Source organism: Erythrolamprus reginae, chromosome 1 (assembly GCF_031021105.1).
Source record: "Erythrolamprus reginae isolate rEryReg1 chromosome 1, rEryReg1.hap1, whole genome shotgun sequence".
Lineage (NCBI taxonomy): Eukaryota > Metazoa > Chordata > Lepidosauria > Squamata > Dipsadidae > Erythrolamprus > Erythrolamprus reginae.
Window position 1 is genome coordinate 372,499,149 of NC_091950.1, and position 15,021 is coordinate 372,514,169.

Consider the following 15,021-nt stretch of genomic DNA (forward strand, 5'->3'; position numbering starts at 1 on the left):
AAAAGTTGGTCTGAATCTTTCTTCAACTGTTCTATTAGATTATGAAATGACAGAATATGAAAGGAGAAAAAACAAACAAGATTCTTAATACCAATCTGATTGTTATGATTGAAGATAACTTAGCTGAGCATAGTCTGCAGTGAAATGATCAAAGCTGGATTTATTCCTAATTAAAATTAAGTTTCTTGAAATAAAACAGTGAAAAAAATGAATTTCAGAACAGAGGTTTGAAAATCATTAAAATGCCATAGATTAAAATGTAAGATTCTGAGGTAAAATTCCTAGTCTGCGGAGATGGGCGGCATACAAATCTAATAAATAATAATAATTAAAAAATAATAAAATGTCAGATTTTGAACAATGCATGCTATATCAGCTGTACATTATGCAAAACCATATAGAGTGATACCTTGTCTTACGAACTTAATTGGTTCCAGGATGAGGTTCATAAGGTGAAAATTTCGTAAGACAAAACAATGTTTCCCATAGGAATCAATGGAAAAGCGATTAATGCGTGCAAGCCCAAAATTCACCCTTTTGCCAGCCGAAACGCCTGTTTTTGCTCTGCTGGGATTCCCCTGAGGCTCCCCTCCATGGGAAACCTCACCTCTGGACTTCCGTGTTTTTGCGATGCTGCAGGGGAATCCCAGAATCACAAAAACCGAGTCTTCGGAGAGGGGCGGCATACAAATCTAAGTAATAAATAAATAAATAAAATAAATAAAAAACGGGGGCTTTGATGGCAACGGGAGGTCTGGAGGTGGGGTTTCCCAACGAGGGGAGCATTCACCTGGCAACGGAAGTCCAGAGGCGGGGCATCCCAGTGGCAGCAGTGGGTTCGTAAGGTGAAAAGGTTCAGAAGGAGAGGCAAAAAAATCTTAAATCCCAGGTTCATATCTCAAAAAGTTTGTATGACGAGGGATTCATAAGACGAGATATCACTGTATGTCTTTATTGTACTTCTCTAAAATCTGATAATGGGTACATACTAAGTTCCTCTTTTGTTTATATGTTGGGGTCAGGAACTGTCTTAAATTCACATTTGGGTAAAGAAAAGTCTTCAAGTCATGCTCAATTCCTAGTCCACCCACAATATTTTCTTGGCAATAATATGGAAGTAGGATTGCCACAAACCTCTAGGATGGTTTAACGTCTACATTTAGCAGTATCCCATTGAACTGCTAAGTAACTTTGATCCTCTTTAGCTTTTTTGTGATCAACCAAATTGATTTGCATCCACAAAAGGGACATTGATGCAGGGAACTATTGACTAAATGTGCACCTCTACCTTATTCTGCAAATATAATAGCTTCACATAGAAGATGGGAAAATTTAATTGTAAATGGTGCAGTCTGACATCATCGCAGATTGCAAATTGCTGCAGATGTTATTGTGCTGCCCAGCTGGTAAAGATAGTAATCTGATTACAGACTATTGAATAATCTATCAGGTCTGCTTAGTTGTTTGGATTTGAAGGTGCTTTGGACTGTGCACAGAACTAATGAAACATCCACCATCAGTTCCTTAAATTAAATGTATGTAGAGGTTTGCAGGTCATTAAAAGGTGTTTTTTCAGGAGGCAACTGGACTTTCTTGTTTTTTTCTTTGAAAATGTTTCACTTCTCATCCAAGAAGCTTCTTCAGCTCTGACTGGATGGTGGGGGGATGGAAGGATTTATATTCCTTGCAAACAGCTGGACATCTGCAGTCATTGCAATAGTCATTGCTGCCAAAATTGAAGGTTTGTCTGTGTCCTCAGGGTCACTTAATGGTTGCAGACTACAGGAATCATTTGTACTACTCAGGTGACCTTGAAGACACAGATAAATCTCCAAGTGCTTCAACAACCCGCTAAAAGGATGCAGATGTCCAGCTGTCTGCAAGGAATATAAATCCTTCCCTTCCCCACTATCCTGTCAGAGCTGAAGAACCTTCTAGGACGAGAAGTGAAACATCTTCAAATAAAAAATGAGAAAGTCCAGTTGCCTTCTGAAAAAAGCACCTTTGGTCCATCTTTTCCTGAGATCACACTGTAGCTATGCTGGAAGACAAATGCAGCAACTTTTAGGAGTTTCCAAGAGGTGCTGTACAAATGTTTCCATGTACTCCAAACCACTTTTCCCCCCTTCAAAATATTTTCCATTCAAGTCACTGCACAGCTCTGCTTTCAGGTTCATAGAAGGATAGACATTGATTTGTAATCCATCCAGTTTATGGGACCCAGGACTCAGATTCCCTACCACTTTTCTGTTGTTTTTTTCGGTTTCAATTAAGCAACAGAAAGGAGGAAGTTATTGAGCCTATAGTAGGCTGCCATGTGTGGTTTCAGCTGTTCTTTTGTTTATAATTTGTGGCTTTTAAATTATGTATACCTGCTTAGTATATTGTCAGAAATGCAGAGGGGAAATATAAGGCCATCCTTGTGAAGCCAGCACACAAAAAATAGGCAAATTATAAAGAAATAACAAGTGTAATTCAAAGCAAATTTCAAATTATCTTTACCCTATCACATCCTCTTTACTTTTTATGAGTCATTTTCTCTGACCTTTTGGAAGAAGAATAGAGTAAGCATTAAGCAAAATTATTGTTCATATTTATCTGTTATCTCTCTCTCTCCCCCTTCTATTACCAGAGCTATAATAATACACATACAAGAAACATAAAAGCCAGTCATATGTCTTCCGTGGATTTTGAACTTCCTTACTTTCTGGAAGCAGCTCTGCAGAGTGCGTATGTGGCTCATTTAAAGAAAGGGTAGGTATATAACAAACATGATTTCACATAAAAAGCTTTTGCATATTGCTCTGTTCAAAGCTACCAGTAGGTAATACGGGTACTCCTTGACTGACTTATTCCCCTTGTTAAATGAGATAATTTGTTAAGTGAGTTTTGCCCCATTTTATGACCTTCCTTGCCACAGCTGTTCAGTGAATCACTGCAGTTGATAAGTTAGTAACCCAGTTGTTAATTGAATTTGATTCTCCATTGACTTTGCCTATCAGAAGGTCACAAAAAGGGGACCACATGACCTTGGGGCAATCATCGTAAATATGAGTCAGTTGCCAAGCATCTGAATTTTGATTGCATGACCGTGGGCATGCTTCAAAGGTTGTAAGTGTGACAATTTTATTTATTTATTTATTTTATTTATTTATTAATTAGATTTGTATGCCGCCCCTCTCCGTAGACTCGGGGCGGCTAACAACAGTAAAAAGACAATATGAACAAATCTAATATTTAAAATAATTTTAAAAACCCTTATTTAAAAAACCAAACATACACACAAGCATACCATGCATAAATTGTATAGGCCTAGGGGGAAGGGAATATCTCAATTCCCACATGCCTGACGACAGAGGTGGGTTTTAAGGAGCTTACGAAAGGCAAGGAAGGTGGGAGCAACTCTGATATCTGGGGGGAGTTGGTTCCAGAGGGTCGGGGCCGCCACAGATAAGGCTGATGACATTGTTTGGTCATAAGTGCCCTTTTTTCAGTGTTGTTGTAACTTTGAACGGTCATTAAATGAACTGTTGTAAGTCAAGGACTACCTGTAAAAGATACAAGCAAGAACTGACTTGAAATTGTATGATGTTGTACGTTCATATGAAATAAGGAGATGTTGAAGTAAGGTCCTTCGCTTGTCCAATTTATGACTGTGTAGCAGGAATGGATTTGCTAGTCTTGCCGAGGTACAAGTAGTTCTCAACATACAAAAGTTCATTTAGTGATCGTTCAAAGTTGCAATGACCACTTTGCACAGTAAGGACCTTTGCAGCATCCGCCATGATCACGTGTTTAAAATTCAGCTGCTTGGCAACTTGATTATATTTATTGCCATTGTTACGTGGTCATCTTTTGTGACCTTCTGACCAGTGAAGTTAATGGGGAAGATTCACATAACAACCAGGTTACTAACTAATCAACTGCAGTGATTCATTTGACTGTGGCTAGAAAGGTTGTAAGGTAGGACAAAACTCACTTAACAAATGTTTCACTTAACCACAGAAATGTTGGGCTCAATTGTTGTTGTAAGTTAAGAACTACCTATATTTGTTTTCGGTATTGATGAGAAAGGCTCCATGGAGGCAAACAGGTTATATATCTGCATAAAGTCTAATTGTTAAGTTTGGTTGAGTAGGTTTCTTTGAATACCCCTAAAGTCAAAACTATGTTCAATTGGCAGAAATATATACCACCTGTGTGTTTAAGAATAAAATATAAATCTTCATTTAATCACCAAAAAGGAAATATTAATTGTTAGCAGAGTTATCATTCTAGGAGTCAAAATTACAAGAACATTTAATTGTAATTATCTCCCTACTATTTTAATCGAGAGGATTAGTGTAGGAGGAGAAAAAAGTAGATTAGATTAGATCTCTTTTTTTTCTCTGCCACAAGAGGGCGCAGAGAGATCTCTTCACAAGCCAAGTAAACAAAATGTGGAAAGTGAAGTGGGTCACTCCATGTTCTTGTTAGATGAGTGATTTCTAAATGTGGTTTGATTAGAGAAATGATTTTGTCTCTTAAGAGTGGAAGCATGTAGAGTTCTCCCAAGTACAACAAATCCTTACAAGCTGTGATGTGATTTCAGGGAATACAATTTCCTGGTATGCGAATTATGCGCCTGTGTCCGTCTGTTCTTCTGTGCGCTGCTAAGGAGAGTCCAAGCATGGGTTAACTTCATCGGTTGTCATGGGGACTGAGTTAATTGATTGAATTAAACACACCCTTTCTTTCTGCTCCACCAGCTGTGATGATTCAGTTTTTCTAACTCAGTCAGTGTAAGAGGGACGTAATATTTTAGGTCAGATACCATTTTTACAAATAAAGGAAAGCAACTGAAGTTCTCAGGCTTCGACTCTTCCTGAATGCAAAAGATCACTTACTTGCTGTAGGCATGTGTGCAGCTTAACTGGTATGCCAACGAGAACCGCTGCTGCCAAACACTGATGCAGCCAGAGTCCCTGCCTTACGGGGCAATACTCAAAGTGGAGCAGCCATAGGCAGAAGCAGGGATGCAGCTGTGAGAGCAATCATGGGCTTCCCTAGGTATGCCCATGTTACACCAACACTCCGCAGTCTGCATTGGCTGCCGATCAGTTTCCGGTCACAATTCAAAGTGTTGGTTATGACCTATAAAGCCCTTCATGGCATCGGGCCAGAATATCTCCGGGACCGCCTTCTGCCGCACGAATTGGCCTTCTCCGGGTTCTATCGACTAAACAATGTCATTTGGCGGGACCCAGGGGAAGAGCCTTCTCTGTGGCAGCCCCGACCCTCTGGAACCAGTTCCCCCCGGATATTAGAACTGCCCCCACCCTCCTTGCCTTTCGTAAACTTCTTAAATCCCACCTCTGCCGTCAGGCATGGGGGAATTGAGACATTTCTCCCGGGCCTATACAGTTTATGCATGGTGTGTTTGTGTGTATGTTTGCTTTTAATAATGGGGTTTTTAGTGTTTTTTAAATTATTAGATTTGTTTTACCTTGTTTTATTGTTGCTGTGAGCCGCCCCGAGTCTATGGAAAGGGGCGGCATACAAATCTAATAAATAATAATAATAATAATAATAATAATAATAATAAGTCCTCTCCATTTTTTTTCCCTGGAAGTTTGAACGGTCTTCCGGGAAAGGCTCTGTGCTCCAGCTGGAGCAGGTAAGCAGTGAAGAGTGGCAGGGAGGCTTGTTTTCACCTCCATAACTGGCAGTGGCCACTTTAGTTGCAGCAGTGGCCATTTTGTTTTGTGCTGCTGCAGTCTGCCTGCTATTAGGCAGATTTTATCATGGTGACCATTTTGTTTGGCTGTTCTGGTAGTTTTCCAGTGCAATTAGTGGCAGTGGCCATTTTGAGAGACCGATATGGCTACGCAACTGTCAGGTGCCATTTTGTTGCCATTTTTCTGCCTCTTCATACCTGCTCTATATAGAAGCTGATCTCTTGTTGCAATTTCACAGATCATTGCTTGTTACTGCTGCTTGCAACTGTTATTTGCTAGTGCTGGGATGACTTTCCGGGCATCCATAGGACAGAGTTGATCATCTCCTCAACCAGGCACAGTATCCCAGGCACAGAGTCCCTGCCTGTGGGTATTACTCCTTCAGCCCTAGGGGTGTGTTGTGATTATACTTAAGTTGGTGTTCTAGGGCTTGTTGGCCTTTCACCATGTCTGGGAAGTCTGATAAGAGTCAGAGGGCTTCCTCCTGGCCATAAAAAAGCCACTGTACGGCCAACAATATGCTGCGTAAGTCCCAGGTGGCCGTTTGGTCTGTCAGGGCAGCTACAGCTGCAAAGTTCTTTAATAGAACATCTATCATGTGGCTTAGGGAGATGCAGATTGGGCCCAAAGGATTCCCATCTAAGACAGGATTTAAACAAATTGTTGGCTGTTGTTCTCCTTACATGGAGGTAGGCACCTTAGTTGAAAAACTGAATCATCACAGCTGGTGGAGCAGAGAGAGAAGGAGTGTTTAATTCAATTAACTCAGTCCCCATGACAACTGATGAAGTTAACCCATGCTTGGACTCTCTCCACAGTGCACAGAGAAGACCATTCAGGTAAGCCAATGCTACTGTTCTTTCAGAGAGGTACTTCAAATTTGTTGGCATCTGAAGTGCACATTTCTTGGTGTAAGATAAAATATTAACTGGTTTTCAGATTGAAGACCAGTTAATATTTTATTTTACACTATAGAAAGGGATCTGCTGTGATAAAAGGATTCATGATAAAAGGATAACCAGCTTCTGCTGAAATAGGTTCAGTGAAGTAGAGGTTACCAAAGCAGCACAATATACAGCTCTTAGTATTAGGAGGTGCGTGCAAGAGCTTAGTGCGTGCAAGAGCTGAACATAAAGTAACATGTTTTGTCTGGCGGGTTTCATCTCAGCATTATCTTGTGCAATACGTTAGGATGACATGAATCCATAGTACTAGGCCTCTGCTTGACCACTCTTCTAGCCAGGCACAATGGGACTAGGCACTGCCTTCCGACAAACCTTAAGTTTGAAGTGCAAGTTCTTGTTATCAGTCACCACCTGGGAAAATATTCTTTGAAGATTTGCTGACTTGCCCTACTACTGTACTTCAACCTGAGCATAAGTGTGCATATGTATGTATGCATATATGTATGAATGTACATATATTTAATGCAACAGAGATTCTTCTATTGTTCATAATTCATGGACAATTCAGCCTTGTTTTTCACACTTGACTTTTTTTCCCCCTTTAGCAATATTATTCAAGGAATAAGAAATCTAAGAGAATTGTTAAGGACCATGGAAACAAAGGCTACTCTGAGCTTCAGAATGGTAAATTCAATCTCTGGATTCCACACTAGCTCTCTTGGCAAAAGCCTGTAAACCAGCCTCCCTCCCTCCCTCCTTTCTTCCTTTCTTCTTAACATGTAAGCTAGTGTTCCATTTCTAAGTTAACCATTTGATTAATATGGTCAAATGGAATTTAACATAACTTGGTAGTGTTTTCCACTACACAAGATTATTATAAAATCTAGATGGGAGAAAATTATATAATTAGGCATCTCTGCCTAATGTAAATTTTTAAAAAATATAGTCTTGCCAACGTTTGAGCTTTCTTCACATTTTGGTAAAAGCAGCATACTGATAGAGACGAAAGGAAGAGGTTCAAAAGTTGCATTTGAACATATTGGATCAGAGGTTTGGAATTTGAGTTGATGATGGGCCAACTTTTATTTTAGAGTTTCAGAATCCTTCTTTCCTCCAAGAGCTATTTCAGTCAGCTTTGGTGTGTTTCTGGGAACATTTTTAGCAATAGCAACAGCAACTACAAATCACAGGAACTGCAAGAAATATAGTCCCATCGTTCTAGCAACTGATGGTATGCTGAATGCCAGTTTTAGCATCCAAAGATGCTGCACCCACATCCAGATTGCTGCATAGTATGACCATTTATAACCATCTGCATGTCAAAATATTAATGTAAATTTTTGCAGTATCTAAAGAATGAAGCATGGGTCCCGCATCCAGTCTGTTTCAAAACATGATGACATAGGGAAAAAAAAGCACCACATTTTTTTGGAATATAAGATACACCGGAGTATAAGATGCAGCTATATTTTAGAGGAGGAGAACAAGGAAAAAAAATATTCTGAACCAAATGGTGTAGTAATATATTATTTAATAAAATACCAGTGTAGCAGGATATTTTTTACACTTTTTACAAACTTCAAACTTGACAACTTTAAGACTTGCGGACTTCAACTCCCAGAATTCTTCCTCCAGTCATGCTAGCTCAGGAATGGGAGTCGAAGTCCACAAGTTTTAAACTTGCTAAGTTTGAAGACCCTTCCACTCCTGGCCCAGGGGTCTTCAAAATCCCAGAATTCCTCCTCCAGTCATGCTAGATGGGTAATTAGAAGGCAAAAACACATGAGATTTTGCAAAAAACGGGCCTTTTTTCACCCACTTCCCCCCCCCCCCACACAAAAACAGGGTGGGGAAAAGATCGGTGAAACCTGTAGAGAGCTCTTGGGTGCTAGGGGATGACAAAAATGCCCCCATTTTTGTGGGGAAAAAACAGGCATAAATTGATGGCGATGAGCCAGAGAGCCTTGTTCCGGTAGGACTTCATCATGGCTCAGAACTGGCTGAGCCCACTGAACCTCCAGGTGCCAGTACCTGGCCTTGCACTCCCACAGGTCTTCCCTCTACTTGGAAAGCCTGTGCTCCTAGTCCTCAATGAGGTGCTTCTGCTGACCCTCCTTCTCGGTCAGATCCAATTTGAACTGAGCCAGTTGTTTTGCCAACTCTTTTTCATGGTGGCTGCTAAGCTGCAATAATTTCTTCCTGTTGGTGCCCTAGCTCAGTGTTTCCCAACTTTAGCAACTTGGAGATATCTGGACTTCAACTCCCAGAATTCCCCAGCCAGCGAATGCTGGCTCGGGAATTCTGGGAGTTGAAGTCCAAATATCTTCAATTTGCCAAGGTTGGGAAACACTGCCCTAGCTGGAAGGTCTTAGGGATGTTCAGGATTATAGCTGGAGGCCACAGACCCAAAATGATTGTCCAGTTTTATGGATGAGATAATCAAGGAACCAATGGAACGTGTAGACCCAGTGAGAAAAATAGCAGAGGCAATCAGAGGATTAAGTCCTAATTATTATTAATAATCACAGCTTAACATTCACATGTATCCTTTTTAGTGTGCTTAATAAAAAATGAAAGCCAAAAAAATCTAATATCTTCTCCTGGACTAAGCTGGAGGGGAAAATGCATAAGGCTGAGTTATATTGTGACATTTGAATATAACCCCATTTACCATAATGTATTAACAGCATTGTTATTTCTTATTTTTAATATGCCCTGGAAGGATAAAGTCTTACATTCTTGCATTGTGCTACCAATAATTTCAATAATTTGTTTTAATATTATGGACATAATAAGTTTGAGGTAGAATTAATCTGTTAATTAATTTGGAATGTTTAATGACAGGGTGTAAATTTTACTTGTGACCAGAAAATGTATTCTAAGCTGAAAAATGCTTTTTCTTCTTTGCTTTGCCAGAAGCTAATATAAATAAAATATAGAGTTGCTTTTTGGTTTGGTGTTATTCATAATGAAAGTGAAATAAATTAATATCACTGCTGAACTGTGCAATAAAGAAAACACCCACTGAAAAGACAAGAAGTAGATGCTTTTAGAGGAAAGTTCCATTTTCAAATAACATTTACTGTCGCTGTCTATACTAAAGTGCCATAAAAGCCTAAATACAAACATATAAGGTACACATGCTAACACCTACAGACACGTATACTGAGCAGCAATATTTATTGTGTTGGCCTCTTTAGAGCTCCCTTCCGTAATACTTACTATTGTTTATTCCTTCTTATACTGGTCCATAGCATAAGATGAAATCTGTCCTTTGAGTTTTTAAGAATGTATTTTCTAGTTTCTTTCCATTCTTCACCAGACAGCTACCAAACAACTGGCAGAGCTGCTGCTCCACTCCCTAAGTGAAGATTGTTACTGGAGTCCCTTATCTGACCCACTTCCCGAGTTCATGAAGAAAGAGGATGATATTTACATTTGTTCCACCTTACGTCGAAAACTAGAGCAACACGCTGGAGATAAGTACGGACTTATAGAATTTTTAAAACATCTCAACTATTGAAAGGGAAGAGAGCTATTAATTAGAAATTATAGCCAGGTATTCTGTTAGAAGTCTCTGGTAATAGTTTTTTTTTGAGGTGGGGGTGTGTTAAACTCTGTATTGAATTTGGTTGTAAGCTGCCCTGAGGCTCAGGAGAAGGGCGGCTAGAAATTGAACAAATAGACAGACAAATAAATTAATTTTAAATCAATTTAAGAGCCTTCTCTGTGGCGGCCCCGGCCCTCTGGAACCAACTCCCCCCAAAGATTAGAATTGCCGCCACCCTCCTTGCCTTTCGTAAGCTGCTTAAAACCCACCTCTGCCATCAGGCATGGGGGAATTGAGATCCTCTTCCCCCTAGGCCTTTACAATTCTATGCATGGTATGTATATATGTATGTATGGTTTTTTATATTAATGGGTTTTTAATTGTTTCTAACATCAGACTACTATTGTACACTGCTTTATTGTTGCTGTTAGCCGCCCCGAGTCTCCGGAGAGGGGCGGCATACAAATCCAATCAATCAATCAATCAATCAATCAATCAATCCATCCATCCATCCATCCATACATACATACATACATACATACTCTTTGGGGTAGGTTTCAGTGCATTGAATAAATAGTAAGTAAAACATCCCATGGGAAATATATAATTACACAGAGTACACCAGAAATTAAAACAACTATTAAAAATAATTTTTAAAGGCTTTTAAAATTCTCTTACATTAATAGGTCAATTGAATAGAGAAAGGCAAATATAAATTTGCCAGTGTCATTGAGTAGAGGATCTGCTAAAATGAATGTCATATTAATAGAGATAATGCCACACATATCTCGATTGGAAATATGAGGGGGCCAAATCAGACAAGGTCCTGGAAATCAGTCAACCAGCTCTTTTTGAAGGATCATCCCTCTGTTGCAGGGTTCTCATAAGCTGGTCCATGCCCAGGAAATCTGGCCCCAAATGCTTTAGATTCTTTGGAGAGGGGCGGCATACAAATATTATAATAATAATAATAATAATAATAATAATAATAATAATAATAATAATAATAATATGGTCAGAACACCCAGGAGCTAAATTGTTTGAATAGAATAGAATAGAATAGAATTCTTTATTGGCCAAGCGTGATTGGAAACCAAAGGAATTTGTCTTTGGTGCATATGCCTCAGTGTATATGAAAGAAAATATACATTTGTCAAGTATCATGATTGTCACAGAGAACAAATAAGCGATCAGGAAACAATATTAATATAAATCATAAGGATACAAGCAACAAGTTATAATCAAACAGTCATAAGTGGGAGGAGATGGGTGATAGGAACAATGAGAAGACTAATAGTAATGCAGTCTTAGTGAATAGTTTGAGAGTGGTGAGGGAATTATTTGTTTAGCAGAGTGATGACATTCAGCGAAAAACTGTTCTTGTGTCTAGTTGTCATGACCAATCATTTGCTCTCCTTCCTCATAAATGAGTTATCTTCTCTATAGCTTTTAGTCATTCCAGTCTGAAGAAAAGATTATATAACAAATTAATCATGCATGAGATGTTTCACATTACTAATCCTGTGTTGCTATTAACAAGAGTCTCCCCTGAGCATAGTTCTTATTGTTGCTTATATTTTGAAAAAGCCTGTTTGTCTTTCAGCATTTATAGCCCCCATGACAACGTTGAAGAAGCTCTCCTCCTCCTCCTGATCAGCGAATCCATGGTAAGCAATATAAAAATAGCTGTAAAGAGGGATAGCAATTAAGCATTTAATAATAATCACCATTATGCTTTTATGAAGGGAATTCCAGGTGTCTTTTCTAAGCTACAAATTCAATTCAAGTCCACAAAAGCATACCTATGGATTGAACATAAAACTATCTTGTACATTATGGAGGAATTGGCTGGTTTTAAAAAAAAAATAAAAATTACCAAATGGTGCCCAATTTTAAATAAGCATTGAATGAATTGCCTGAAAAATGTAATAGAAAATGTGTTTCAATCTGGTGAATTTTTCTTAGTGTCACAGGAGGACAATTTTTTCCCCAATCCCAGAATAGGTTTAATGAGAAAACAGTCTTTTGTTTGTTTATTTGTTTAAAAAAATTCTGAATCCATTTTCTTGGACTTGATGGATTTATCCTTCTCTGGAGAAGGAAGACAGACTTTATAATGCTTTTCTAAGAATTAAATAAACAAAATAAACAGCAGGAGATTATACCACAGAACTGGCTTTATGGTGAATATACAGGGAAGTCCCAAGAGTTCATTCCCAAGACTAAAATCCTAAACAGTTACATGAGAATTTGTTTCATTTTAGTTAGAGGCTGAACAAACTGAAGTGATGCTTTAGGCAGGTGTTGTGAAAAGCTAGCAACTTGTTAGTCATTTATAATCAATCCTTAGAATTGTTCAGAGCACTTCCAACAATTCAGCACTTTAATACTTCTGGTGCCCTGTTTGATGTAGACTGGCAGCTTAGAATTGAGTACTGAGAGGTGCTTTTTGCCTTTCCTATTCAAATAAATAAAAATATTCCATTGTATGCAACATAAATGGTTGTGGGGTAGGCCCATTGTAAGCTGCAGGTCTTAGAGCTTGCCTTAGCTTGATGTGTTTGGAAGCCATTTATAGCAGCAGAGAGAAGGACAATGGCTGGTGTATTGCAGAATCAAAATGACTGGCCTTGAATGCAAAGGATGGGTGCAGTTTGCTGTCCTGCTTTGGATACTTTTAGGCAAGCATCATATTTATTTTGTATTATATAATAGCAATAGCAATATACAGCTTTACAGCCTTCTCTAAGTGGTTTACAGAGTCAGCATATCACCCCCCAAAATCGGGGTTCTCATTTAACCCACCTCGGAAGAATGGAAGGCTGAGTCAAACTTGAGCCTGGTGAGATTCGATCTGCCAAATTGTAGGCAGCCAGCTGTCAGCAGTCTGCAGAAGTAGCCTGCAGTACTGCGCCACCGCAGCTCATAATATTATATTACGAATTAATACAATTGTACATATGTATATCATAATGTACATAATATGTATAATGTACTGTATAATGCTTGTGTTAGAGCAGTTTTTATATGTTTCTGAAATATATGCAAATATGAATTATTCAGACTTACTTGGGAGCAATTATTTTGGGCAGTTTCATCTTCAGGCGACTGAGAATCAAATAGATGGAACTGACATATTTTTCTTTGATTAAAAGCGTTTTTATGGTGGTCGAATAAGATGATGGAATCAAGGGTACTGGCTTTCCTGGGAGGTCATCTATTAAACTTAAATCACACCATTTTTACATTTCCTCCCAACTATAAAGGAAAGATGAGAAAAGGGATGTCCTCAGAGTATGTATCAGTGTATTGGTTGATACATACCAATATATACATTCATTGATGTAAAATTAATCAGAGATTTGATTGCACCCATCATGGTTGCCACCTTGATATTTTTTGTATAGACTGCAGACACTCCCAGATTGGGCTAAAAGTTCTTAACCTTTAATTGGTTTTAAAACTCTCTACTTCTACAAAAGTAAAATAATGGAACATAAATCTGGCCAACCTTCTAATCAAAGGTTGTAGAAGAATTAGTTTCTTTAAAGACTGAGGAATTGCGTCATTGCTCATTAAAACTTTGGACTTTTGACTGCAAGATATTGTGTTTCCAGTTATGTTGTGGGCCGGAGGAAACACAACATTTATGTTTGCAAAGCTACTTAGAGTCAAAAGAATGAATGTATTGTGCCTACTATTTTTGATTTCAGTTTATCTTTTGCATTGTCTTCTGATCTAAATTTTATTTTCCCCATACTGAAATTTTTAAAAAGAATCAGTGCTTTTAGTAAAACAGCAGGATTCCTGAAATGCTAATAGTACAGAATAGATCAACTGGGTACCATTACCTACAACAGCTGTGTTAATGAACACAGCCTTTGCCAATGTGGTTTAAGGGAATTTCTAAGGCTTACAAGCTTAATTGCTCATGAGAGTTACAATCCAATTACTCTGAAGCAAAATAATTGTTTACATGTTCATATAGTGTGAATGGATATGCCATGATATAATCATATTTCATATTTATTTTGCAATCTATGATAGCTGTATATTTACACGTACTGTTAAAAGGCCATATTAACACACTTTCCTCACATTCTTGAGTCAGGAGTTATTTCTACATAAACTGTGCTGCCCCCATAGCCCAGCATTACCCCATCTCACCAAAAAAATCAGGCAATGTTGCTGCCCACCCATAGTCTAATATGGAATACTTTCAGAGTGGTGTCCGATGGGTTCTAGACTCAATGTTATGTATCAATTGGAAAGCTAACCATTACCAATTGGTTCCCTGAACATTTGTGTCGAACATTTTGCAATCAAAAATACAGTGGTACCTCATGATACGAACGCCCCGCCATACGAACAACCCGAGATACGAACCCGGGGTTCAGAAATTTTTTGCCTCTTCTTACGAATGTTTTCCGTCTTATGAACCCGCCGCCGCCGCCTCCGAGAAACCCCGCCGCCCGGCTGTTGCTTTTTGAAACAGCCAGGGGGCTTCTCAGCGTCCTCCTGAACCTGAACGCCAAACCCGAACTTCCGGGTTCGGCGTTCGGGAGGCCGCTGAGAAGCCCCCCTGGCTGTTTTAAAAGGTAACAGCCGGATGGCGGGGCTTCTCAGAGGCGTCGGCGGGTTCGTAAGACGGAAAATGTTCAGGTTCGGGAGGCTGCAGGGAAGTCCCGCCGCCCGGCTGTTACCTTTTAAAACAGCCGGGGGGCTTCCCAGCGGCCTCCCAAACCAGAACACCAAACCCGAACTTCCTGACTCCCTCCCCCCAGCACTTCGCCCAGGACAACAGGCAGGGCGAAGCAGCATGGGGCAAAGGGAGGCTCAAGCCTCCTTT

At 39.3% G+C, this 15,021-nt stretch overlaps 1 protein-coding gene across 2 annotated transcripts in view; it reads left to right on the forward strand.

Moving 5' to 3' along the window:
• TTC7A (tetratricopeptide repeat domain 7A) overlaps positions 1-15,021 on the forward strand; it is a 215,511-nt gene that overhangs the window by 19,368 nt on the left and 181,122 nt on the right. For both annotated transcript variants that reach the window (XM_070734576.1, XM_070734577.1), the window contains exons 5-8: positions 2,633-2,754; positions 7,228-7,306; positions 9,945-10,105; positions 11,776-11,839. In XM_070734576.1, coding sequence (XP_070590677.1) covers positions 2,633-2,754; positions 7,228-7,306; positions 9,945-10,105; positions 11,776-11,839 — 426 coding nt within the window. The remainder of the gene's footprint in view (positions 1-2,632; positions 2,755-7,227; positions 7,307-9,944; positions 10,106-11,775; positions 11,840-15,021) is intronic.